Genomic DNA, 26,721 nt, shown 5'->3' with positions numbered 1-26,721 from the left:
ATATTCAGTAAATCCCACAGGTGATCACAACCAGATGTGGGGGAGGGCAGGGATAGGTTTCAGTATTTGCACATCACAGGGATCAACTCGAGGCTTTTGAGTGAGAATAAAAGCCTTAAAATCCTGCTGTAGTAATCCAGGCAAGAAAAAACCCAACCAGCAGTAGGTGCAGGGGGAAGCAGGGCTCCTTCTCCCCACTGCTGAGGGGAGACCCAACAGGATCAGCCACAGATCAGCCCATGGCTGCACCTCAGAGCTGCGAGGAGAATCAGCACAAGGGCCTGGATAATTCTCCCTCTCTGCCCACTGAAGCTCTCCCCAGGGTTATTCACCCCCAAGAAAACTGCTGGACTGGCAAATTGTCCAGTGGGAAAGGCAGGCAGGGGTTATCCTGCCCTGGCTGACGTGAACTGCCTTATCTCACAGCTTGGGTATTTATGGCGTAAGACACGAGCTTCTGCTCCTCTTACAGCACTCACAACAAGCAGGGTTACACATCCTGGAGAGTGTTGGCACATCCCCAGGGAAATACTCCAACAACAGCACCGGCAGCTCCCTGGGACAAGGGCAAGATGTGCAGGTGCCAAGGGTGTTTATGGGCTAATTAACTATTCTGTGCCCATCAGCACCGCAGGGTGACGAGGACTGTCAGCATCTGGTCTGACCTGTACAGCACAGGCTGTAAGAATGCAGAGCCACAGCAGATCCCTGGAGCCTGCTGGTCACTCCTCAGCACAGGGAACAGCAGGACACGGCTCCCAGGCACCGCTGCAGAGCTCAGCTCCTGGCTGAGGATGGTGAATAAAAGCCAGCAGTGAAATCACCACATCTGCAGGTGACACTCAGCTCTTCCGAGCAGTCAAAACCAGCTGGTGGTGAATAACTTGTGAAAAACCCCACAAAACCAAGGAGACAAAGAGGATAAAATCTAAAAGACCTGAGCCAGCAGGACATTTCTTACACTCTTCAGATGTCAGTCAGTGCAGGAGGGACATTAAACACGACCAGAAGTTCAGCCTTACTGACAGGATGTGGCACCTCCACCTGATGAATCTCTGAAACTGTCTTTTTACTGTTTATACAGTTTTCTTAAAAGTCACACCAGCTTTTCTGAGTGTCTTACAGTGAGACCATAATTGTACTGAGCCGTCATCAATAAAAATAAAAGGGATATTTTTAATTGCTGCTACTTTTACCACTGACTGCAGGACTGAGAGAGAACATTCAACAGCTGTTTGAACACTGCCATGCCTTTGAACAAATGGAGTTCAGAAAGGAAAAGCATTTCATATGGTGCTTTTCCTAAAGGATAATGAAGCCTTGGGATAGAAGAATACTTTATGTTAAAACCTGAAGCTGTAACTTTCAAATGTTCCCATATCTGGATCAAAAGTGATTGCTCTGGTGAAATGAAGCACCTCAATTTTCCCAGAAAAAAATAAAATCAAATTAGAACTTAAAACAGAGCTCAATATTCAGTCCTGTTCCACGTCACAAAAGCTACATTTGAAACTTTATTTCCATTTCAGGATCCTGGGAGGATCCACCTACAACACCAATTTTGTTATGTAGCCCAGGTCTCAACAGTTCTGACCCTGCAATCGAAATTGTCCTGTGTGGGCTCAGCACCTCCTCAGTCACTGCTGGGCAGGAACATTCACAGCTCTGCCACACAGGGACCTTAATCAAAAGTTGCTTTAAAATTTGGCCCTGCCATTGCAGAGCTGCGTGCTGTGCCTCTCACAGCTTGTGCTCTTCCACATCCTCCACAAAGAACAGACCCCCGAGCCCATCACATTGCTCAACTGTGGATTTGGTGAAGGAAAAAGAATAAAACCCCAGCCAAGCCCTGAATCCAACAACGTCCTCCCCCTCCAAGGCAAAAACATCTCAGTTCTGCTGCAGTTCCTCGGGAGGGAATGGCCAACTCCATGCAAGGCAGATCCTGATGAAACATCTCACACTTCAGAAGCTGAGAACAGTCACTCTCACCACTCACACCACAACTGCTGCTCACTGGTGCTCCTCAGACTTGTCTGACAGAGAGAAAAACTGGCTGCCAAGACCCCACGGGGTCCTGTGGGCTGGCTCAGCTCTGCTGTTGGTCTCTCTGCTGCAAATCTGACAGGGAGAGGGGCTTGCAACTCAACTGAAAAGCCCTGAAGACATGGCAGGGCAGCAGCAAAGACTGGGGGGATGGAGAGATTTGGCCTCTGCTCTTCCAAGGAAGCCAGAGGAATGTTTGTCTCACCTGGATTCTGCTGTCCTGGAGTCCTGCTAGAGTCAAAGCAATCAAAGCTCCTCTCTCCTTTATTCCCCATTCCTGTGCCATGGTTGAGGCCTTTTCCAGCTGCTTTGCCACACAGTTGGCTTCAGTGCATCCCTGGGAAAGCTGTAACCACCCCATCACACTGTGGGATTCTTCCAGATTAAAGTCATAGGAAACCTGAGCCCATAGCCATGACTCAAAAAGCACAAAGTATCACTTCCACCCCCTGCTCCCCCCAGCATCCTCCAAAGCTTTGACACCTCGTGACACACACTCTTCTCTGCCCTCTGGATGCAAACACAACACTTCAAAGATCCAGCTGAAATGCATCATCTCCTTCAGGAAAAAAACAAAACAATCCAGAAAATTCCAGTCACCTGCTCTTTTTTGTAAAGTTTCCTTGGACTTTGTCACTGAGAATATGCAGGAGGTGCCCGTAGATACCAGCACTCATCCATCAAATTAGTGATCCTTGGAGAAACAGCACCAAATCCTTGATTCCAGAAGAAATCAGGGCATGTGGACACTTCCACGATGGCAAATCTACTGATAGCTTTGAGATAGAAGCACCACTCAGTGTCCCACAACCCCAAACACCAGGGATTAAACTCTCCCCCAGTGACTCAGAATTCCAGGGGAGGCAGTGGGACACCACTTCTCACAAACCCTGCCTAAGGAACATCGAGGATTTCCCACTTCTGAAACACCAGGAACAACCTCAGGACACGTTTGCTGGGGTTGCTGCAACCAAGCATTCCATGCCCTTGCAAAGGTCACTCTGAAGGATCATAAAATCAGTGTAACAGCTGCTGGACAGGGTTAGGGTTAGTCCTGGGGGGATTCAGGTACCTCCTGCTCTCTGCTGAGGGATGAAACCAGCTCCTCTCTCTCTGCTGAAGAGAAGCAGCTTCCCCAGGAATGCTGCTGACAGCCTGACACCCGGAGCCAACACTTCTCCTTGGAGGAAACTCACCCTTGGCCATCCCGGAGCGGCGGAAGCCGGCGAGATGCCACCACCATGCCCGGTTCCCGAGCTGTGGACAGGATTTTCCTCGGCCAAAGTGCCTCTTCCGCTTGGTGTGTGCGAGCGAGGATCGCTCCCCACTGATGTAAACACAAAGGCATGCGGAGCAGTGGGCGAGATGTAAATCCAGCTGGAAAATCCCACAGCTCAGCCAATCTCCAGGCTGCCTCCCAGCTTTGCCCCGGCTGCTCCGGGTTCAGTTTAGTGCAGGAAAAACAACCTCGCTCTCAGCACACATGGATTTGTTCCCCTGATTGGAGAAAGCTCCGGGGACAGAAAAGTCTTTCGCTTGCTTTAAGGGGACTTTGAGTTTCTCACGTTCTTTTATAGTTCCTGAACTATTCGGAATTCTGAATAACAAACAACAACACGCTTTTTGCCTGGAGAGACAATCCAGGGAAACGCAGTTAAATAAGAACAGCCACAAAAAGGCAGAGCTGGGGAGCAGGACTGCCCTGAAACACAGACACTGATGGTGGTGCCAGGACACCCCTCCCACAGCTGAGGCTTTCCTGGGCACAGGCACTGCCCTGCTCCAGCCCCAGGACACCTCGTTAACAGCAGGAAGGTGACTCTGAAGCTCCAAGCTCGGCTCGAGGCAGAGCAGGAGCAGCCTGAATGGGTAATTTGGGGTTCTGCTGCTTCAGGCTTCTGGGGGTCTTGCTGATCTCAAAGAAGGGTGACACGTACCCCTGTGAGCAACCAGCTGCCTCCATCCTTGTGCCAGCTGTCCCTGCAGCCCCTGATCCGACCCATGGGCACAGGGATGTGCTGGTGTGTGCCTCACCATGACCATGGCAAAGGGGCACAGGCAGGGAAGGGACAGCACAGGGAATAAAAACCAGGAGGGAAGAGTTCCAACAGACTGCACATGGCTGTGTAATCCGAGCACTGGAACCCAGGAGGGATTTTCTCTCCAATGTTCTCCTCCTGGCACACCTGGGCTGAGATATGCCATGAGAAAGGCACAGTCACGCTCCAGGAAATTCCACACTCGGGGCCAGCAGGGCTTGGAAGGTCCCTGGGAACAGGGGAACCCTCCAGGTGACCGATGGCTGAACCCCAGTGAGGCTGCAGAGTGCTCAGGAGAGCCCAGGAGCACCCCCAGGCGCAGGGCAGAGCTGGCACCAGCACACGGTGCCCTACAAACATCCAGAGCCTGCAGGGCTCCCTGAGGCTCCAGCAGCACCTCGGGATTGTGGAGCCCTGGGAAGGGAAGGGCTGACTTCAGGCATGGAACAAAAACGTGATGTTCACACGTGGGTCTAGGCCATCAAATGCTGTGCTGCCACAGGAGAGCTCACCCTGGGATCCAAACCACCCAAAAACTATGGATTAGGGTTTTTTTTCTTTTCTTGAGTCCAGTCAATATGAAAACCCCATGTGAGTGTTAGCAGTGAAGGTACCAGCATCCCCTGACTGGAAGAAGCACTGTGGCTCAGGTTTGCCACTTCCACAGGGTGAAACATTCCCTCCCTCTGGCCGTGTCACCTGCTCACAAACCAAATCCCAGCTCCAGAACCTTCTGGGTGGATTCAGCCTGTCCCTTCCCTGCTCCAGACAGGGGACCCCAGGACCTGGAGGGAATCCAGCAGACTGCAGACAGCACCTGCTCCTGCAGCTTCCTCCGTGATTTTAGGAATTTCCCTTCCCAAGGGAGGAGCAGGTTGCACATCAGGAGGAATTTCTGGAAAGGGTTGTCAGGAATTGGAAGGGGCTGCCTGGGGAGGTTTGGAGTCCCCATCCCTGGAGATGTCCAAGGACGTGGCACTCAGTGCTCTGGGCTGGGATCAGGCACAGGCTGGACCCAATGGTCTTGGAGGTATTTTCCAACCTAAACAATCCTGGGATTCTGTGATCTCACACTACTTTCACTCATCAAGGGCTTTCTGGGAGCATCCTTGACCCCCCAGACCTTCTCCTGCAAGCCCCACCATCCTCACTGGATGCTGAAAGCTGGAAGCACTGGCAGACAAACACTCAAGGCCAAAATGCAGCAGCTGTTTAAGAGGAACCCGACTGCTCAACGCAGGCTGAAAACACATCACTGGGGGGAAAACGCACAGGGAGGCAAAATTAGACTGCTGGCACTGAAACAAAGGCAGAGCAACGTTGCCAAAGTGGAAAAAACAACTGCTAGGTCACAGTTCTTAACACAGCTACGCCCTGGCAGGGACAAGAGCCTGGACCTGGCGCGTTATGGATACGCCAAACCCAGCTCTTGTAGCACTCAGCAGCCCCCGGCAGCAGAGCCGCTGTCTGTGACCCCAGCAGAGCTCAAAGGGAGGCTGAAGCCAAGGGAAATCCTCCCCTCTGCCCTTCCCAGCCCAGGGATCCACAGGGGCAAAGCGTTTGTCTGTCACCGGGACAGCAGCAGGGGACAGAGCCCAGGAGCTCCCCTGAAATGAGAAGAGGATGGCACAATGCACAATCCACAATCCATAATCCACAATCCACAATCCACAATCCATAATCCACAATCCATAATCCACAATCCATAATCCACAATCCATAATCCACAATCCACACCTGCAAACGTCCTGGGGGAGCTACGGAGACCTACCCCAGATATCCCATATTTTACACACTGTGCACCCAAAGCCCAGGGAAATGAGGTTACAGGAGGGCAGGAAAGAACCAGCAGCAACACGTGCTGCGCTCGGACAAGGAACGGAGCAGAAAACGACGAAACTAAGGAGGAAAAGCCAAAGCTAAGCAGAGTCTGCGATGAGAGGCAGCGAACACACCGGGAGGGCAGCGGGGGCGATGAGCGAGACCTGGGCGGGATTGACCGGGAACGGAACAGCGCAGATGATGCTGGAGCTCCTCTGAGCGCCCCAAGAGAGCCGCTGGCACCCCCAGACACAGCGGACGGTGGGCACGGGGCAGCCCCGGGAGCCTCCGCCGCCGCTTCCCCGGCCCGCGGCCCAGCTCCCCGGCCCAGCCCGGGCCCTCCCCTCACGGAGCCGCCCGGCGCGGCCCGCCCGGCTTCCCTCGGCCCGCCCGTACCTCCCAGCGGCGGCGGCGGCCGCAGCGCCGGTGCCCGGTCCCGGCACATCGCGCCCGGGCCTGCTCTCCGCTGCCGCCCGGCCCGGAAGAGCCGCGCCCAGCGCTCCTCGGGACTTGTAGTCCGGTGCGCCGCTTCCTGCCCGTGCCGCCGAACCGCGCGGACTACAACTCCCAGCATCCCCCGCAGAACTGCACTCCCTGCTACAACCACCGCTGCTACTGGTTCGGCCCGGCCTCCCGCAGTGACCAATCAGGAGGCGGCAACAGACGCCTCGGGCCACGCTGCGCTGTCCATCGCCATTGGCGCGGAGGAGAGCGGCGGCCAATCAGCGCTGGGAGAGGCGGGGTGGCGGTCACGCCAACCGCTGGCGATTGGCTGTGCCCACAGCAGCCTGACCAATACCGGTGTGGCGGAGGCCATAAACGACGTAGCGTGGAACACGCGCGTTCTTTTCAGCCGGAGGTGCGGAATGGGGCGGGTGGGAGCGGGGCCGGTAACGGCGGGGGTATTACCGAGGGCGGGCCGGTGATGATCCACATTTACCTTTCTGACACCTCGTCTGAGGGCGGCGGGCGGCCGCAGCCCCTGCTGAGCAGCCACGGCTGAGGTCCGCGGTCCCGCGGCCCGGCTGGGCGGGCGGTCGGAACCTCCCCCTCACGCGCTGCCTTCTCCCCTCAGGGCTCGGCGGGAACCGGCGGCGCGGGACTCGGCGGTGGCGGCGTCCCGGAGCCTCCGTGGCCGATCCGCGGCGGGGCCCGGCCTTCTGGGCCGCTAAAACGCGGTGTCCCCTGTTCCGGGGTTGGCGGTAAGTGGGGCTGAGCCCCATAGGGAAATCCTCTACAACTTGGAAGCACAAAGAAGCGGCTGCAGAATGGGCTGGAGGAAAGAATTCACCGACTTTAACTCGCCCTCATGAGTTACTTCAAGGTGAATGTCTGGGCAAGGTGATGGGTGCAGTAATGTGAGTAAATGAAGGGATTTACACTCTTAACGTCAATGCTACAGTGTGTAGATGGACAATTTAAAACCTTTTTTCTCTTTAGCTGTTTTCCCAGTCTCAAGACCAATCTTATTCGTAATTGCTTTACTGCTGTATTTCTGCTTTGGCTTCTATATAAAACAAATTTTGTAGCTTGTGGGTGAATAAAGTTTTGTAAAGTCTGGGTTTTGTTGTTTTTTTTTTTATCACAGTTTCCATGGGTGACGTGTAACTTTATAGACTGGAAACTTGTGGGTACCCGGTGGAACTGGAGTGCATTGAAATTTGCTGCACTTTGCTCAGCCCCGCTCCCTTCATTGGAATCTTGGAGTCACTTTGGTTGGAAGACTTTTGAGGCCCAAGTCCAACTGTTGTGCCACATACACGTGGCTGTTCCATCCCTTTGGGGATGGGGACTCCAGCACTGCCCTGGGCAGCTGTGCCAGGGCTGGATAACCCTTTTTGGGGAGAAATTCTCCCAATATCCAGTTTAAACTGCATCTTACCCTGGTTCTGCCATGTGGATCCAGATGGGTTCAAGGCTGAGCTGAAATATTTGAATGCCTGATAGTGCTGTGTGTTTAGACAATCAAAACACCGAGCCATGGAGGTTATTAAAAAATTTTATTAACAGGAACGAACCAAAAGCTGTAAACAAGAGCCAGCAGAAATGAGATGTAGCAGGTGAGGCCGAGTCCTCGCATGTGGCTGGGTGTGCTGAGCAATTAACTCGAATAATTAACGCTGTGCAATTCCGCGTGGTGGCAGCAGAGCCCCATGGAAAAATCAAATCCCAAACGGCCGTGAGGAGGGGCTTTGGGGCCAGGCCAGTGTGAGGCACTGGGAAACCAGTCCCACACTGGGAATTGGTGACTGGGAGAGAGGGGCTGAGCCTGCTCCAGGTTTAGGTGTGAACTACAAACATGGCTGTGAGGTCTCTGCTGTAGCAGAGTGTGTTCCCCACAGGCAGGCTGGGAGTGCTCCAAAGGGAAACATTTACATCTTCCTCATTTAGAGGAGTTTTTGTTGGTTTTAGTACCACACTGAGCAAGAGGTGAGCAGTTGTCAGCTTTGTGACCCAGACAGGTGCCAGTCTGAGGGAGAGGGAAGGTCGCAACCTGACATTAGGAATCCTAATCCATTAGCAATCCTAAATTTTGCCTTTAGGGAGATTCCTTATCACTGCAGGATGGGGCTGCTACTGCTCCAAGGGCAGGATATGGAAACAGTCTTGGAGCTGCCTGGCTGTTCCATGTTCCTGTTCCAGGCTGGTCCTGCCTCACACAAAACCAAATTACTGGGGTGAGGGGGCCCTGACAGCACCCCCATCACAGAGCTTCACCTGGCTGCTCCTGCAGGACTGGCAGCAGGGTTTGCCAGGAATGTTCCTGCAGGAATGGGTTTTCTGTAAGTGATTTTAAAATTTAAATCAAGACAATTTTAAGACTCGTCTCTCCCCTAAAAATACTATTTTGGGAAAAAGAACAGGTTCATTTTAAGATCATTTTTCACCGAGTGAAGCTGGGAGCATGTGAGAGCTGCACAGGCTCCTTGTGCCCATCAGGAAAGTGGTGCTGGAGCCAAAATCCCAGGCTAAATGAGGGGCAGGGGGATCTGAGTCAGCAGCTGGGGCTGGTGCTGGCTGGAGGGCAAAGGATGGGTTCTTCTGTTTCATTTGGAAAAGCCGCCGAGGCTCAGTGCAGCGGGCACCTGCTGATGTGTGCGTGGAGTTTTCAAAGGGAAGAATTGCCAAAGGCCAAACACTTCATCCAGATTCAAATTTGTACTGAGAAGTGCAGCTTGACAAAAAAACAGCCAAAAGCCTGACACAGACCAAAGGGGTGAGGAGGCCCTTGAAGAGAGCTGGCAGGAGTCTGCAGCCTGTAAAATCACTGCCTGCAGCTTCCCCCCAGCTCTCTGCGGTGAAAAGAAAGAGCTGCCCAAGAGAACTTTGAAGATATCAAAGCGTTGTTGCAGTCTGAAAACACCATCACACTTACAGGAAGGTATTTAGAATAAGCTGCAATACATTAGGTTTCTTCTCAAAGTACTAGAAAGGGCAGAAGGAGGAGAAGCAGAGCCTTTCCCAAAGGGATGAACATTCAGAAATCTCTGTACACAGCCAGGTGGGCAGGAGCTCACTCAGACAGACAAGCTCTGCCTTTGCAGGGAACAGGAGAATCCCTCACTGGAAGCGTGTCCCACCTCACAGGGATGGACAGACAGGAGAAAGCATCTACAAAAACGTGTGCCTTTAAACACACCCTTCCTGCATGCCCCAGGCCAGGGCTCTCAGCTGAGTTCCAGCTACACAGGGAAAGAAAAGGGAATTCAGGACTTCCTCCTACCCAGAAAAAAACCAGGACTTTTTTTCCTCCTAGGTGGGGAGAAGGTGTTGGTTCCCCTGTGTCACACCCTGGCTCTCACAAGGGTTACAGCAGCCTCACAGAGCAGGCACAGGAGGAGACCCCAGCCCCTTCCCAAACATCCACCTCCCACCTGCGAGCTGTGCAGGAACGCTGGCAAGGGGAGCTGGAGCTGATGGATGCGACTGGGCTGCAGAATCCGAGAGCTTTTCCTGCTGCTCCTGTGCTCTGGTCTCAGCTGGCCTTCGGGGCAGACACAGACACGACAGACAGACAGACAGACATGCACACACTGCCCACGGGCCCGAGTCTCTGTACAAATGCCTTAGGACCTGCAGCAGCCCGAGCCTCGCACTTCCTTCTTCACGTAGTCGTGGAGCTTGAATTTGGGCTCGTTGGGCAGCTTCATGGACCTGTGCTTCAGCTCCCTGGGAAAGGGGAAGGATGTTACTCCTGCTGCTGCTTCTGGCAGGGAGAGGATTTGGTCTGGAAGGTGCCAGACGGAGTTTGGACAAGGGCATGGAGTGGCAGGACAGGGGGATGGCTTTCCACTGCAGGGATAAATGGGATGTTTGGAAGGAATTCTTCGCTGTGAGGATAGTGAGGCACTGGCACAGGGTGCCCAGAGAAGCTGTGGCTGCCCCTGAATCCCTGGAAGTGTCCAAAGCCAGACTGAACAGGACTTGGAGCAACCTGGGATGGGTGGAAGGTGTCCCTGCTCATGGCAGGGGATGGAACCAGATGGGCTTTAAGGTCCCTTCCAACCCATCCCATCCCAGGATTCTGTGATTCCAAGCTGACTTGTCCAGCTCAGTTGATCTCAGCATGGCCTGGACACTGCTAAAGCTCCTCATGACGACAAGGCCACTGCTCTGGTCACTTACTTGGCGATGGCTGTGAACGCTAATTCCACATTGAGGCCGCTCTTGGCACTGGTCTCCATGAAGGGCACTCCGTACTCCTGTGGGATGAGACACAGCCGTGACAGGAGTGCCACCAAGGGTGGTCCCAGGGCTCGGGGAGTAATATTTGAGGACAAAGAAACAAGAGGTGTTAGTAGAAACTTGAACAGATGAGGAGAAAGGGACAAGGGAAAAAAAGCCAAGGAAAAAACCTGTTCCCAGGTGTATTTTGTGTCAGGCTGGTCTCCAGGTGACCATTTCCTGTGCACACCCTCAGGGACATCCTCAGGTACCTCACCTACCTTGGCAAGTTTCTCTCCATCTTCCCTCTTCACCACTCTGTCCTGGGCTGAATCCACCTGCGTCAGGAATGGCAAAGAGCAATTTGTGGTGATTTGGAAGGTCACCAGTGTGTACCTCCCTGTCCTCTCATGCCCTGCCAGGCTCCCCTGCCTGTGGCTCCAGCGTGGGAGGAAGAGGAGGCTCTGGCAAAGCCCTGGGGCCAGGCTCACCTTGTTTCCCAGTAACATGAGGACCACATCCTGCTGTGCGTACTCATGGATCTCTGTCAGCCAAGCCTGGAGGGACACAGCCAAAGAGAGGGGTTGGCAACAGCTCCAGGAGGAGGAGGGGAATGGGAATCACAGGGAGCTGCCCCAGTCCTGGCACGGACACCCTCGGCAGGCAGTGCTGCCATCCCAGGCAATGCTGGGGGTGTTCCATGGATGATCCCTCTCACCCTGGGGTGTCCACCCCACTTTGTCTACTACCAGATCCCCATTTCCCAGGGAAACAGCAGCTTTCTGACCCCCCTGCCCACTCCATCTGCCCAGGGGTGCTTGTAGGGCTTTGTCCCCAATTCCCCCTTGGTTGGGATGTTCAGACTGAACCTCCTTTCAGAGGACAAGGCCAAGCGTTGGCTCTGGGATGTGCCTGTACCCATGTCCAGCACATGCTGCCCTGGTGCTGAGCACACTGCTCCCAGCAGGCACCTGAACCTGCCCCCCTGAGCTGTGGGGTGGCTTCCCTGCCCTCGAATACAGCCTAATCCAATCAAACCTGCCCTAATTCCCTGTAATCCCTGACCCCATGGTGTGAGCAGCCACCTGCTGTCTCCAGGGCTGTTGCTGGGCTCATGGTGATTCCTGGTGATCCCCGGTGGTCTCTGGTGATCCCTGCTCCAAACCCTGCTGGAGCCCAAGACGTGGCTGCAGCCCCAGGACCACACTGCACCCAGGCTGGGCTCAGGGTACTCAGTTCCACTGTGGGCTGGAGTCACTCCTGACTCCCTTTGGATGCCTTCTGGCTCCAGGGTGACAGGACCTGCCCTGTCCCTGCCATGGGACTGCAGGCACAGGGAGGGGTGGCAGGTGTGGTGCTGCCAAGGAAAGGATGTTCTAGAGCAGGGAGAGCTCCAGGCCCCCAGGGGATCGGGGGCTGTGGCACCCCGGGAGCTGATGTGACACATCACAGCCCCAGGGTGTTGATGCCACCATGGCACGGGGTGTTTGTGCAGGCACAGCTGCTCCCCGTGGATGCACACGGTGTTCTCATGCAATTACATCCAGTCCAGTCAGGGATAATTGCTCCCCGGCTCAGGACATGCTCTGGCAGCGCTGGCACAGGTTAGGGTTAGGGGCCACATGGGGCTGGTGTGGTGAAGGGAGGGGACACTGAGTGCCCAGGTGTCCCTGACCCCCCCCACTGCGATGTGGGCAGCATCTGCCAGGTTGGAGAGCCCAGCACCGCTGGCCTGAAGGAGCCGGGGGAGGGAGCAAACTGGGGCAGCAGCAGGCAGCCCCCAAAGCTGGCAGGAAGGGCTGGCAGGCTGGGGACGTGCTGCACCATGGGACCCTCTCCCTGCCAGGTCTGCACTAAGCTGGGGACAGTGAGGTGCCCAACCCCGACCCACTGTGACCTGAAGGAGCAGAGGGGGATGAGGGAGCAGCTCACTGGGGAAAGCTCCGGTGCTCAGCTACTGCAGCAAGTTGTGTGCCAGTGCTGTTAATTACACAGCATTAATTGGCCAGAGCAGTGAATCCATCACCCTTTATTTGCTGTGAAAGGCAAAACCTTCTGGGCCTGTCCCCTGCCTGTCCTTGCAGGTGCTCAGCAGTAACCACAGCTCCCACCTGCAGCACACACCTCCTGTACCACCCACAACCACAACCCCGCCGGGCACAGGAGGGACAGCAGGAGGGGCAGGGGTGCTGCTGTACCTGGATATTGTCGAAGGACGCTTTGTTGGTGACATCGTAGAGCAGGAGCAGGGCTGTGGAGAGAGGGACAGGCCGTTAGTGCCCACGGCTCAGAGCACACTCTGCAGGTCACGGGTGGGGATGGGAGGTCCCTGTGAGATACAGAACACACTAAAATCCAGCACAGCAACGCTTCCCACTGCTGGTGTTTGCAGAGCCTCCATCCGCAGCAGCTGCTTCCCATGGAAAGGCACTCCAGTGATTCCTGGCTCAGCTGGCCTGGAGTGGCAGCTCAGGGACACCGAGAGCCGGAGCGAGGGGCTCCCCGAGAGCAGAGCTGGCCGTGCTTACCGTGGGCATCGCGGTAGTAGGCGTGGGTGACGCTGCGGAAACGCTCCTGCCCGGCCGTGTCCCAGATCTGGAAGGCAGACAGGAGCAGAGGGATCAGACCTGACCCACCCAAACCAGCCCAAACAGCATGGTGCAACCCCAGGAAGCCTCTCCAGCTTTTGCTCCCAGGGACATCAATGAGAAAAATGACCAGAGGAATAAATATGGAAACAGCCTCTTCCCGCTCCTCGGCGTGGGGACACAATGTGGGCAAGGGCTCCCAACACAGCCATTAATCAGAAAATCCATGGAGCAGATGGATGCATGGGGACCCACTAATGTGATTTATCAGTCCTTAATGCAGCAGGAGGTCTGCAGAGTGCACTCTGCTGCCTGGGGGATCCGTGTTACTGAGCTCCAGGCCAAGGGCCAGAGAAACTGTCAGGTCTGAGGGGGCTGGAGCAGCTCTGGCTGCAGGGACACATGGGCTGGGATGGGATCACTGTGGCCAGAACAGCCCCCAGCCCTGAGCAGGCTCCTACCAAGGGGACAGAGCAGCCAGGAGGGTCCATAAGGCTGTCCCAGGGCAGGAGACACAACCACAAAGGATGGAGGTGGGGCCTCCATCATTTTGGGGGTGCTCTTCTGCTTTGTCCTCTGAAGGAGCTTTGTCCATCCCTGAACACCCTGGGCAGCAAGGGAGATGCTCCCAGGAACATGGGGACATACCTGCAGCTTCACCTTCACCCCATCCACCGTTAGCACCTTGTTCTGGAAGAGAATGGAAAGGGTGGTGAGGGGTGAGCACAGCTGCAGAACACCAAGGGAGGCACAGCCAGTCCCCATCCCAGTGTTTCCCCCAAACCCTCGGGCTGATCCCCTCTCTTGCTTCTTAAACTCCCATCCACTGGTCCCAGCACCTGCAGAGCCATTCTCACCGTGGCCCTGCCAGAGGATCTATCCCTGTATCAGCACAAGATGCAGAGGATTTGGGTACCTAAATCCTGGCAACACCCAGCTCAGGCTGGAAACCTCCGGCCATTAATTAATGAGCACCAGCATCCCACTTTAATGGCCTTCAAAAGACAGAATCAGCCTCTCCACATCCAGCCAGCAAATTAAAAATAACTCCTGCTCCTGCCTCCTGGACCTGTTTTTCCCCTGGTTTCTCTCTCAGGATGTTTTCTCATCCTGTTTTGCTTGGTTTTAGGAAAGGTGGAACCAAGGAGGAGAGGGGGAAGTGTCTCTCCACACTGTTTTCCCAAAGCCAGTGGGGTATTTTGTGTGGAAGGATGCTCTGGGAGCTGTGTGGGAGCCCCTCAGTGCCCCTCAGGGTGGCTGTGCCAGACAGGGAGGGCAGGAGATGGATCCTGTGTCCCAGAGCAACCACCAGCCCAGCAATCTGCACCAGCCTCTCCAAACATTAAAGGAATGCAAGCCTACAGACCAGTGGTCCCAGGAGAAGAAGCAGAGAAGAGATTAATTTGCTCACCAGATCCACAGAAATTAGCACAGTAATCAGTGGGACGTGCTGGAAACACGGCCAGGGAACAGCACACCAGTGGGATGAGGCAGCTGGTGGCTGCTCTGGTGATAATTTAAATCCCATTTCCTCCATTTGCTCTGGAGCTGGTTTGGGATGCTCCCATCTCCCACGTCACTTGGGATGGCCAAGGCTGCCGTGACCCCGGCTGGGCTCTGCTGGCTCAGCCCTGGCTCATCCACCCCCAGCACTGGACACGCCACCAGCCACTCCAGTGCCACCAGACCCCCCCCAGGGATCATGCCAAGATCCATCCCTGCCCATCCCACATTCTCAGCCCCACCACCCCTTCAGGTGCTGGCGAGGCTCTCCACTGATAGTTCTAACGAGGGCAGAGGGAGCACCTCATCTCCTGCACATCTACACAAGGATCCAGCGAGGAGGAGAGGGCAGGAGAGAGCCGGAGCGCCGAATCCTCCGTCTGCTCAGGCAGGCGCAGGGAGACGGCCGAGGTTTATAAATACCTTCAAAGGCAGCGACTGAGACGGGGGAGAGAAGTGATTCACAGCCCGGGAGCTGTAAAAATAGGCAGCCAGGGACTGGGGTGGGGGAGCTGGGAAGTACTTGGGGAAAAGCCGGGGCTCGGGGAGCTGGCCAGTGCTCCCTGCATGTGGAGCTGAGACTTTGCCAGAATGTGACACCGGGGCTTCTGAAGGCTTGAAGAGCCTAAAAATCCCAGGGTTCCCACTGCCACAAAGTGCTCCCTGGACCTGGGGGCCTCTGCCCAGGGCTCCCAGGTGAGCAGGGACAGAGCCATGGCCAGGGCAGAACCCCAGCCATGGCAAACGGTGCTGAGCTGCACCTCCACCTCGTCCCAGAGGATGGGAACAGCCCTGTCCTGACCTGTGCCACAGGTGAGACAGGGCAGCTTGTGCTCTGCAGGAGAGCCACTCTGAGCTCACCTTGCTGACCAAAACCCTGGCTCCTACGTGCAGGTGCCGACAGCTCATCCTGCAGGGACGTCCCACAGGGACATCCTATGGGACATCCCACTGGGACATCCCGCAGGGACATCCCGCAGGTTCTGCACTGGGACATCCCGCAGGGACATCCCGCAGGGACATCCCGCAGGGACATCCCGCAGGTTCTGCACTGGGACATCCCGCAGGGACATCCCGCAGGGACATCCCGCAGGTTCTGCACTGGGACATCCCACAGGGACATCCCGCAGGGACATCCCACCGGCTCTGCACTGGGACAATGCCATTCCAAACCCCATTCCCAGGTGCTGGCAGCCAGCTGCCAATACCACCTGCCAGGGATCATGCCAGGGACCACAGAGGAAGGCAAAGGTGCTGTGTTTCACGATCGGCCCCAGCTCTTGGCACGAGGGGATGAGGCCACGTGTGTGATGGATGGAGACAGGGGACAAGGACACGGTGAGTGTCACACTAAAACCAGCTCCAGACAGGTGCCCTTCCCCATGGCCACATGAGCAGCTCCAGCTCGGAGCAGGGTGTGTGGCTGTGCCCAGGGACGTGGCCACGTCCCCAGTGTGGCCTCCAAGGCTGACAGAACACTGTGGGTGGGAGGGAGGGAGAACATGGTCCTGGCTCTGAGCATGGATCATCCAGGCCAAAGCCACCTTGAAGCATCTGGTGAGCAGCCAAAAAGGCTGAAGCTCAAAGGTGCCCCACATGCACTGACCTCCACTTCAGCAGTTAATTAACACGGAGCCGGCAGCAACAGGAGTCACACTAATTACGACTGACCTATATTTTAGGGTGGTAAATGCTTAGACCTAATTAAAGTCTGCACAGGGATCCAGGTGCTGCTGGACCAGCCTGGAGAAAAGATTGATTTTCTGAGGACTGGGCATGGAACAGAGCAGGGTTCCAGGGTGAAAAGCTGTAGAAGTGCTCCTGCAGGCAGGAGACACAGCCAGGGCAAACCAGAGCATCACTCCAGCCACCATCCCTGCCTGCAGCCCAAAGAAGTTTGCCCAGATCAGCTGTGGCTGCTCCATCCCTGGAAGTGTCCAAGGCCAGGCTGGACAGGGCTTTGAGTAACGGGGTTTAGTGGGAATGTCCCTGCCCAGGGCAGAGGTGGATTAAGGTCCCTTCCAACCCAAACCATTCCAGGATTGTACAATCCCTGCCTGCCCCCAAGCACAGGTAGCAGAACACGGGTGAAGAGGCCGAGGAGAAGGTGGGAGGAGCAGGGTGGGAAAGGGCAGGGGGCTGCTGCCAGCAGCACACACCAGCAGGGTTCAGATGAACCAGATGCCCAAGTCTTGCTGATACAATGGCTAAGTGACTTTCCAGCTTCCAATTTTTAATTTTATTTTTTAAGGAGCTGCCTCAATTCCCTCCTGTCAGCCCTTCCAAGGCACAGCTGGGGGCTGAGCTCCTAATAAGCATCCAAAGACAAAAGACGCCGTGTGTCAATGCACTGAGACGTGAAATGTGCTGCCAGCCCTGCCGGGGAGGGGAGGGGCTGTGCTGCTCAGGGCTCCTTCCTCATCTCACCCCTTTGTTAGAACAGAGGCTCCCAGCAGCCTCCTCCCTCAATTCGGGCACGAAAACCATCCCTGCACCTCAGCTCTGCTGTCGCCCTTCCCAATTTCAGTTTTTGTGTCCTTTTTCCTGGGGCTGCACAAACGTTCTTGAACTCTCATCTAGCAGGGAATGCCCGCAGTGCCTGGGGTGGACAAACGCGATGCTCCCAAGTTAAACAATCTTCAGGACATCAGATAAAGCTGGAACCTTGCAGATGCAGGAGAAGTTAAATTACCAAGTGCAGATGGTCCTCAATTAAGAGCAGCATTATCACACAGCGAGGCGCGATCCCAGGATCGGCAGCAGAAGGGAGGGAGGGGAAGGCGATGGAGCGAAACCTCCGGGCACAGACGATGCTCCCTGCTCTGCTCTCACGGCAGCTGAGGATGGACAAACACCACAGCCCGGCTCACAGGGTCCCACAGTGCCCGTGAATCCCACCAGGAGCAACTGGAACACCCCCAGGTGCCTGAGCCTGAACCCTGAAACTGCAGCACAACCCAGGATCAGCATCATCGACAACCCGGCCTCTCCCAGCTCTTACACGCATGAACTCATTAATTAAAGCCTTTAAAGTTAAATTGGATACATGGATCGATTTGCTTGGCAATTAACAGCACAAATGGGGAGCTGCTCGCTGGCACCATTCAGGCTCCAGGCACGGGACCCCCAGCCTGGCTCCCTGGAGCCTGTGGCTGCTGCTGGCTCCAGTGGTGCTGCCCAGGAGTGCCCACCCAAGCACCCCCTGCAAAGGGGGGCTCCACTTTGCCCATGGAAAAGAAGCCCCTCAAATATCACTATTGGGCCTTGGAGGCATCTCCTGCAGCTGAGGGGGGGAAATTCCTGTCAAAATGGGGATAAAAGGCAATAGTGACTATAGATCAAAGCAGGCGCTGGGGCAGCACAGAGTTAATTAGTGCTGGTAATGAGCTGTGGGACTGACAGCTCAGCCACCCAGAAATGTCATTAGGTTGTGGTGTCACCGGGCCAGGCCACCCGGGAGCGAGGGATAGATTGGGTTATCTTTCATTTCAGGAAGCCAGGGGACAGCCAGCAGTGAGGACTGGCTGAAGGGATGCTGGAGCACCCCAGCCCTGTGCCAAGGCCCGACCACGAGCCAAATTCCCACCTGGCAAAGCCCAGGGAGCCCCTGAGAGCACAAACACTCCTGTGCCAGGAGGAAATGGGATGAGTTGTGATATAGCAGACACACAAATAACCACCACCTCCAACGGCGGCTGCAAAAATAGACCGAGGATCGATATGGAAATCTGCCCAAAACAGCAGGACACTGCATTAAATTTGCTCGTTAAAACCTTGAGGTTTTCCCAGACATGCGCAGCCAGGGACTGCTCCTGGTGGCTCAGCATCTCTCCAGGCACAGCACGTGGCTCAGGGACATCCCAGCCCGATGCCACGGCCAGGATCCAGAGGCTTTGTCCCCTCAGTGCTCCAAAACCTGCTCCCTCTAAACCCGAGCAGTGCCCGATCCAGCACAGCCCAGCCATCAGCAGCTCCATGGAGAACACAGCCAGCCCACTGCTCCACGCTGGGAAAACCCTTCCAGGAGCACATTCCCTGCAGGAGAGGGGAGGGACAGCCTGATGCCGTGCTGGAACCTGCAGAAAGCCTCTGGGAATGGGGAGAGCAGGGCAGGGTGTGGGCTGGAGGCAGGCTGTGTGGACATGATCCTGCTCCAGCCCTGCCGTGTGGGGCTGGAGGATGTCCCGGCACTGGGAATCGCATTCAGTGATCCTCTTCCTCCTCCTCAGCTGTGCCACCACCACAAACACTCATGAGCAGCCCAGGGGAGACCCAGGTGGCCAAAACACCCCAGGCACGGCTCCCTCTGCCTCTCCCATAACTCTTCCTTTCAGAGAAAAATCCCAAGCATCCATCTCCCGGGGCAGGTGATGAATTCCTCAGCAGCTCTGTGCATTTGCACTGTGCAGCTAAAAATAGAAACTTCTGCCTTGGGATGTTTTCCTCCCCAGGCCTTGCACACTCCTGCCTGCAGCCGCTCGGTGCCAAGATCCTTTCAGAGCCCACAATGTGCTCTGGCTGCTCAGCTCCTGCTCAGTTCCTCGGCAGATCCCAGGAAATGCAGATTGCCACCACGGCCCCTCGCAGCACACAGCGCTTCCACCCCACAGCCCCTTGCAGGGGTCACCCCACCCTGTCCCCTCTGCCACAAGCACAGCCCTACACAAATTCCCCCCGGCCCTGGTGTCCAGCTGGGCACAGCCCCTTTCCCACAGCACCCACAAAGTGCCCTGGGGATGTCAGCAGCACCAGCCTCTGTCCAGAGCCTTGTTCACGACATTAAATCCCAATTAACATCTCCCTGGCTGCCAGCCCTGCCCAGATAAGAGTCCAGGCTCTTGTTTGAGCACACACACTGAAGAATTAGTGACTTATCATCTTCTAGTCATATCAGCCTGCAAATAAAAGGATTTTCTGGCAAGAGGAGAATCCTGTCTCAGGGACAGATTAGAGGTAAGAGGATCTGTTTAGGATTATACATTTTAAATTCAGCCCTGCTCTGCTTCTCGGCATCGCCCGCAGCATTTGCAGTCCCGGGTGGAGGTCGTGTTCCCTCCCAGCCTGGCTGCTCCATGAGACCAGCAAAGTCCTGGGATGATCCATGGGAAGGTTCCTTGAGGGAGGCACAGACAGACCTGACCTGATGCTACTGCTCGAGCCCATCCCAGCAGGAGGGAGATGAGGCTTTGAGATGTCCTGAGCCCCAATCCCACAGGCAGCCAGACAAACCCAGCCTCGAAATTCCACAGGGTAGGATCTGCTACAACCACCCTGGAGCCCAGAGGCACCGGGAGGCAGCAGCCAGCAGGAAGGCTGCAGCCCATCCCTGCAGCTCCAACACACGGGGCAGGATCCTCCCCACCCAGGGATGGTCTGCACATCCCCTCCCCACCCTGGCCTGTATTCTCACCCCTTCCATCTCTTTTTCTCCCACTTTATTAAAAAAGGGGATAGTTTTAAAAATATCTCTGCTTACTTCTAAACGAGGAAGCCTTGGAAACAAGGGGCAGAGATGGCTCAGGCAGCTCTGTGCCCATGCTGGCAATAAGTAACGTGGCACTCGACATATTTATCTTCATTTTCCTCATCAAGGCCACGCCACGCTGCAAAGCTGAACAGGGATCTCCACGGAGCATTTATTGCTCTATCATTTCTCATCTGCAGCAAGCACGGCCCCGTCAGTGCCACAGAGATGAAAAATGGCTCATCAGGTCCTGTTAGACAGGAAATCGTTGATCTGGGGAGAAATAAAGCCTAGCAGCACTTTTCTGACCTTAAAGGTCTTTTCCAACCTAAAAGATTCTAGGATTTGCCTCAGTGACTGCAGCAGCTTGGGCTGAAAACTTGCCTGAAGAGTCTGAGAAGACTTTATAATCCAATTAAAAAAAAATCAGGGCTGAACATCCAGCAACAAACATTCTGTCAGCACCCAGCAGTAACACAGCAGCGTCTGCAGACAGCACTGCAAACAGCATTATTAAAGAGCACTTCTCATCCCTAAAGAAAATGAAATCCCCAAAGACCTGACAAAGGAGTCTGTAGCTTTTTATCCCAAACACTCCCATCCTTCACCCACAGCCGAGGCAGACAGCTCCCAAAAACTGCTGTGCAGCAAACCTGAGCTCAGATTCTTTGAAGGATTCAAGGAAAAGAGAGTGACTGAACAGCTCTAATGAGATTTTCTGATGTCTGTACGAGTCCAGTCAGCCTCCAGGACTGGAACCATCAGGTCCCAGTGCTCCCTGGTAGCAGAGTCCAGCACTGGCAACAGGGACAGCCAGGGCTGAAACGCAGCAGGTCCCAGCCCCCTGTGCAGGGCAGGACCCTGCTCAGCCCTGTGGCCGCTCCCCAAAGTGCAGCGGAGCTTTCTGAGGTTTCACCTTCTCCTCACCAACCACAATGGTTCCACTTTGCCCGGGTGGAAATGCCACCCTTGGGCCATTTGCCCCTTCCTTGGGCAAGAACAATCCTGAAATCCCCCTGGGCAGAGCTGGGGATGCAGGGGCTGAGCGGGCAGAGCCCCCATCCCTCCCCTGCCAGTGCTGGGGTGGCCACGGGGATGCACCCACAGGTGGCACAGGAGCGTCCAGGGCTCAGGGCTCCGCCAGCGCAGGCACCGTGCGCTCAAAGCTTTGATCTTTGCAAAGCTTCTCCTTCTCCCTGGCAGCAGTCCCAGCTCTCCCATTTTCTGCTCTGCTAGAGCAGGCTCTTCTTCCCCAGGTCTGGGCAGCGCTGAGAGCCCCGGGAGATGCAGAGGTGCTGAGGAATTGCGGCACGCTCAGCGCATCACCGGCGCTTCCACGCCAAAACAAGCCCAGTCAGTGAACCCAGCCTGGCCAATCCAACTCCACCATTTGCTCTCCCCGTGTGGGGCTCTGGAGCAGAGCTGCAAGCCAGGAATGTGCTGGGAAATCGCCCCAGGGAGGCAAAACACCCCAAATCCTTCCCTGTGCCTGCTGGTTGTCTGTGCAGCAGTGCAGACCGCACTCCTGGGAAGCTGCTCCAAGACATTGCCAACCCTTTCACAAACAAAACCCACACACCACCTCCTTGATTATCTTTTGCTGCACGTTTAGGAAGCCCAACCTCAGCCAAGAAGTCCAGCTGGAGCAGGCAGGTCCTCAGAGAGGATTTCCACCTCTGCACTGGGCTGTGGGGCTGATTCCCGGATCCCTCCCAGAGCTGCCCTGCTCCCGCCGCTCTCCCCCAGCACACCCGGCTGTCAGGAACAACCTGACCTCACGTGTGTATTATTCAGGAGGGAAAAACACATCACATCTGCCAGGCATTAACGCTTGCTTGGGAACAAAGTTATTTTCGGCACTGTTGAGCACTTGTGCCATTAATTCATGCACATTGGAGAAGTGCAGCTCGTGAATGGGGAGAATGAAGTTGGGGCTGAGCCCCAGCCTTGCCAGAGGCCACCTGCACGTGTCACCCCCATGCAAAGGGGCCTGGGGAGCAGCCCCACAGGGCAGGACCCCCTCTCCAAGCTCAGCTCCTCGTCTGAGCAGTGCTCTGGGCAGGGAAGACAGTGCTCAACACCTGGGAAAAAAGATGAATAATAAAGCCCAGCCATCTGGGAGCTGCAGGAAAGGCTCCCTGGGCTCCCCAGAAGGGCTCTGGACTGACCCTGCCCTGGGTGCTCATCCAGGGACTGTTCCCCTCCCATGGAGGACCTGGCCAGGGTCTCCACTTGGACCCTGCAGCAGTGAGGCTGGCTGAGTTATTCATCCCCACATGCAGCTGTGTTTTACTTAATCACCAGCTCCAAGGAAGCAGCGAGGCACGGAGGCACCGGTGGGACCGGCTGCTGGTGAGTGGCACGAGAAGCCAATCCAGCAATTTCTACCAAATTCAGCATCCAACACAGGGCAAGGTCCCCACTGGTGGGGTCTGCACTCCCCAGCCAGGCTGGGGCTGCCCAGGTGCCTTCAGCAGCCTCCTGCCCTTGGCTTTGGGGGTAAGGAGATCATTAACAGGGAGTTGTTGCGAGGATGGAACCACAGGCAGCTCTCCCTGGGGGATGTGCCAGGCACTGGGGCCGGTCCTGGTGAGGAGGAGCAGCAGCCCTGGCGTGGGGCAGGACCCACAGCTCCTCCCCAGCCCAGCACACATCACACACGGGGCTCTTCCCCAGGAACAGCGTTAATGCCACAGAGCCTTCGCTGGGATCGTTGCCGTGGTGATGCTGCGCAGGCAAAGCTGGAAAAGCCAAAGCTTCCATTTCCCCAGTGTGTCACTGAGCTGGGAACATCGAGGCTTGGCAGGCATGAGGAAAATGTCCCGAGACGTGGGCAGATGGCACAAGGGCTGGCGAGGTGGATGCGGTGGCTTCGTGGCATCGGACCCCAGCAGTTGGGCACGGCTCCCACCGCTCCCCTCCTTTCCATAAATTAAATAGGAAAACCCCACACAACATGGAACAAAACCAGGTGTTCACACCAGGACCAGTCACATCCTCAGAAACGTGCTAATGGTTTTCTGGCCCCTCCAAGATGATCCTTCCTGCCTGCAGGTAGAACTGACTCAGCCCTGCCACACCAACATCTTCCTCAGGCTCAGAAGCACCACTGAGACCCCCAAAGCACCCACTAAACTCCTCCTCACCCTGGGACAACCACAGCCCAGGGCAGTGGACATCACCCTTTAAAGCTGAAGCACCACGAGCTCCCAGCTCACATTAGTTATGATCAGGGAGAAACACTTTTTCCCAGTGGAGGCATAAAGATGAATTATTTGCTGTTGCTTCCGAGAGATTCACCAATGCCTCAGGGCAATGACTCGGTGCTGAGCCAGGATTAAAAATGCTCTATGTCCCTGGTAGACAAACAAAGCTGTGTGAGCTCCAGGGCTCTGCTGGGATCCCGAGCCAGGGCAGCTCCAGCAGCCTGGGATGGAGCAGTGCCCAGCTCTGCCCGTGGTGCCAACAACAAACTCTTTTCCTTCCAAAGGCTCTGCAGGCAAAGCCCTCAATCCCCCATTGCCATAGGAACAGTTTGTGCCCCATCACCATCCAAGGACAGGGACACACCACACTGCAACTCCCTCCACCCCAAACACAGCTCTGAATGCCTGGATGGGGATGGTTTTCCCCATTTTTTCCCCATTTTTTCCCATTTTTTCCCCAAGGACAATGACCTGCTGGTGCTCGCTGTTCCAGGCTTTGGCACATTCGATTGCTGCCCTGCCTTTGGCCACGGTGATGCTCAGAGCCACCACCACAGGGAGCAGCAGAGCCCCAGGGATGGGAGCGAGGCTCAGGTCTCAGGGAAGCTGCTCTTGGGTTTTTCAGGGAAGAACAACACACAGCGAGCAGCTGGTGAGCTCAGCCAGAGCCAGCTCCTGCCACTGCAGCACTGCCAACCCCGGGACTGGCACCTCACCCTTCCCACAGAGATCATCAACATCCACCCTGGGAATAACCCAGAGCCTGCTGGGAGCAATAATTAATTAACAACACGAGGCAGCAGCTCAGCAGACAGGCAGCAAGGGCTCAGTGGACCACAGGAGCTGAGCAAGGCAGAGCCACAGGGCAGGGATGCCCCAAATGCCCTTCCTTGGGGCTCTGGGGGGGTTGCAGACACCCCAAAACCCAACTGTCTCCTCTTTCCTGGGTGCCTTCCCTCTGCTTTCAAAGAACAACCCAGTTCTGCACAGCCGAGTTCAATATTTTATCACAAATAAAAGATGAAAGTGAAATTAAGCCAAATGTATTCCATTAAATATTCAAACCATTTAGACTTACTCTGGCCCCATTTAAACGTTTTACTGACCATAAAACGCTCTCTCACAGGTCCTGGCACCGGGAGCGGGTCCAGCCCGGCTCGGATCCATGGCAGTGGATGCTCCAGTGCTCAAATTTGGCTCTCCAGAGCCAATTTCCCACCTGGCAGCAGCCAGAGAGGAGCCAGCAGGGCAGAGCCGTGTGCCCACAGCCTGCCCCAGCCCCAGCCCCAGCTCACCCTGCTCCCCAGTGACCCTGCTGAGCTGGAGCAGGGTCTGACCCACACCCCTGACACACCCTGCCTTGCTGGGAGCTGCATTTCCCATGGTTCCCATCCTCTGCAGGGCTTTTGGGCTCCCACATAGCTCTGACCAGGAGGATACAGAGGCAGGTTATGTCCCTTTACAACCTCCCTCCTCCCACCAGCAGCTCCCAGGTTTGTGTTTTCCTTGGCTGTGTCCTGGTACTGCAGGTCCCGAGCAGCCCAGGCCTTCTCCTCTCCCCCTGAGCTAATTAAATCCCTTATTCCAACCACCCCACAGCAGGCCAGACCCACAGGGACACCAGCTATCAACAGGCACCAGCAGAGCTGCAGGAGCCTGGAGCCACTGGTGCCCTTCCAGAAGCATCTCACAAACCCCACATCCCCAGCGCTGTCATATCAGCTGAAATGGATACGAAATTCCACATCCAATCTATTCTGGGTGGTATTCCTGACACCAAGGAGGTGGAGAAGGCACCTTCCCACCATCCTGCAAAGAGGATTGAGCTGGTTAAGAGTTTCCTTAACCAGGCTCTGGGGCTGGCTGCCTCTCCAGCTGCTCAAGCACTTCTTTGCTTTGAAGCCACTCATCTTCTTTCTGTGCCTTCCCCAAGGCAGGAATGGAGTCCCTTCTCCGCTGGGATCCGCCTGCACGCCGGGGTTTGCATCTCCCTGCTGTGCTGCAGAACTGGGGGTTATTATTTTCCAAAAGCAGGAGGCAAAGGAGGAGGAATAAAAGGCCGGGAGCTGCGAGGAGCGGGCGCAGCCGCCACGGGCACCGCTCGCAGCATCTCTTGGCAACTGAGCCCTGCATGCAAATGACAGGCACCGACTGCAAAGCTGTGAGTGTCCCTCTGCAAGGGAGGCAGCAGCCACGGCAAGAAAAGCAGAGCTTGGCTTCCCATGGGAAATGGATATTTACTGCCCCAAGAGCCCATCCTGGGAGAGGGGAACAGGCACCGGCCCTCGGAGTCACCTCAAGGGCTACGATCCCAGCGTGTCCCAGCTGAGCTGTGCTGCCCTCCCTGGGCCAGACTGCCAGGATCTGCCTCCCCTGCTGGATTTGGGCAGAGCTGGCCCCGACAGCACCGCTGACAGCATCGTTTCCGTACCCTGGAAGCAGCCAGAGGGGTGGGAGCATGGCAGGAACCATCAGAGACTCCTGGAAGGGTTTGGTTGGAAGGGATCTCAAAGACCATCCAGGTCCAACCTCCTGCCAGGGGCAGGGACACCTTCCACTAGAGCAGGTTGCTCCAAATCCCATCCAGCTTGTCCTTGAACACTTGCAGGGATGGAAATCTGCTCTGGGCAAACTGAGCTCAGCTCTCCATAGAGTGAGAAATGCAAAAATATGAAATCAGCTACTGGCTGCTATTAAAATTCATCCAGCAATGGGAGCTGCAGAACAAACTGATTTTCAGACAAAGAGCTGCTGGAAACACAGAAACACGGAATGGTTTGGGTTGGAAGGGACCTTAGAGGTGATTCAGTTCCAAGGACTTGCCATGGGCATACTCAAGGTGGGAGCACAGGCATCCCCTGCCCGCTCCTGCCCCACCTTCCCCATCCTGGTTGCAGCTCTGTTGCCACTGGCACGGCCCCATGAAGGTGAATTTGGTCCAAGAAACTTGGCAGCACCAAGATGTTTCTCCCAGGAAAAAAACACTTCCTTCCAGAGCCCCTGTCCTGGAGACCAACCTAAACCCACCCCCTGCAGCAAACCCCCATCCCGACCCCACACAGCAAAGGAGAGACTAAACACTCTGCCCAGTGCCCGAGTTCCTTCCCTCCAACATCCAGAGCTAATTTTGCACAGAAAGACACTGAAATTAATTTATTTCCATTTCTTTCTTCCGGCCTAAGAAGCAGCTCCCCTCCCACTTTTTCCAGATTGATCCATCAGAAAATGAGCCCTGCTAATGCTCTGTGCCAACCACTGAGATAAAAACCAGCCCAGGAGGCTCCAGGTTGCTCCAGCCCTTCAAAGGAGGGTTGGTCCTCCAGGAAAAGGCTGGGAGGGCTGGGATGAGGGATGGGGTGAGGGATGGGGTGAGGGATGGGGTGAGGGAT

At 55.7% G+C, this 26,721-nt stretch overlaps 2 protein-coding genes and 1 long non-coding RNA gene across 4 annotated transcripts in view; 1 reads left to right on the top strand and 2 right to left on the bottom strand.

The window, feature by feature from the left end:
* TRAF7 (TNF receptor associated factor 7) overlaps positions 1–6,411 on the bottom strand; it is a 28,647-nt gene extending 22,236 nt beyond the window's left edge. Inside the window, exon 1 of one of the 2 annotated variants that reach the window (XM_015642704.3) lies at positions 6,303–6,411. The gene's annotated coding sequence lies outside the window, so the exon portion shown is untranslated. Of the gene's footprint in view, positions 1–3,242; positions 3,332–6,302 lie in introns of those variants that run through there. The other variant, XM_015642705.3, reaches the window with a different exon arrangement.
* Positions 6,412–6,631: 220 nt separating this feature from the next.
* On the top strand, positions 6,632–7,468 carry LOC107211135. The gene is made up of 2 exons (XR_001524091.2): positions 6,632–6,765; positions 6,982–7,468. It is a non-coding gene; the product is annotated as an uncharacterized LOC107211135 (long non-coding RNA).
* Positions 7,469–7,889: 421 nt separating this feature from the next.
* RAB26 (RAB26, member RAS oncogene family) overlaps positions 7,890–26,721 on the bottom strand; it is a 25,681-nt gene continuing 6,849 nt past the window's right edge. Inside the window, 7 exon segments of the mRNA XM_015642709.2 lie at positions 7,890–10,076; positions 10,533–10,609; positions 10,853–10,909; positions 11,063–11,128; positions 12,770–12,822; positions 13,100–13,166; positions 13,808–13,849. Coding sequence (XP_015498195.2) covers positions 9,974–10,076; positions 10,533–10,609; positions 10,853–10,909; positions 11,063–11,128; positions 12,770–12,822; positions 13,100–13,166; positions 13,808–13,849 — 465 coding nt within the window. The 3' untranslated portion in view covers positions 7,890–9,973.

This window comes from Parus major, chromosome 14, assembly GCF_001522545.3.
Source record: "Parus major isolate Abel chromosome 14, Parus_major1.1, whole genome shotgun sequence".
NCBI classification, from domain to species: domain Eukaryota; kingdom Metazoa; phylum Chordata; class Aves; order Passeriformes; family Paridae; genus Parus; species Parus major.
Note: the sequence above shows the minus strand (reverse complement) of the source record. Positions and strands in the feature narration are given on the sequence as shown.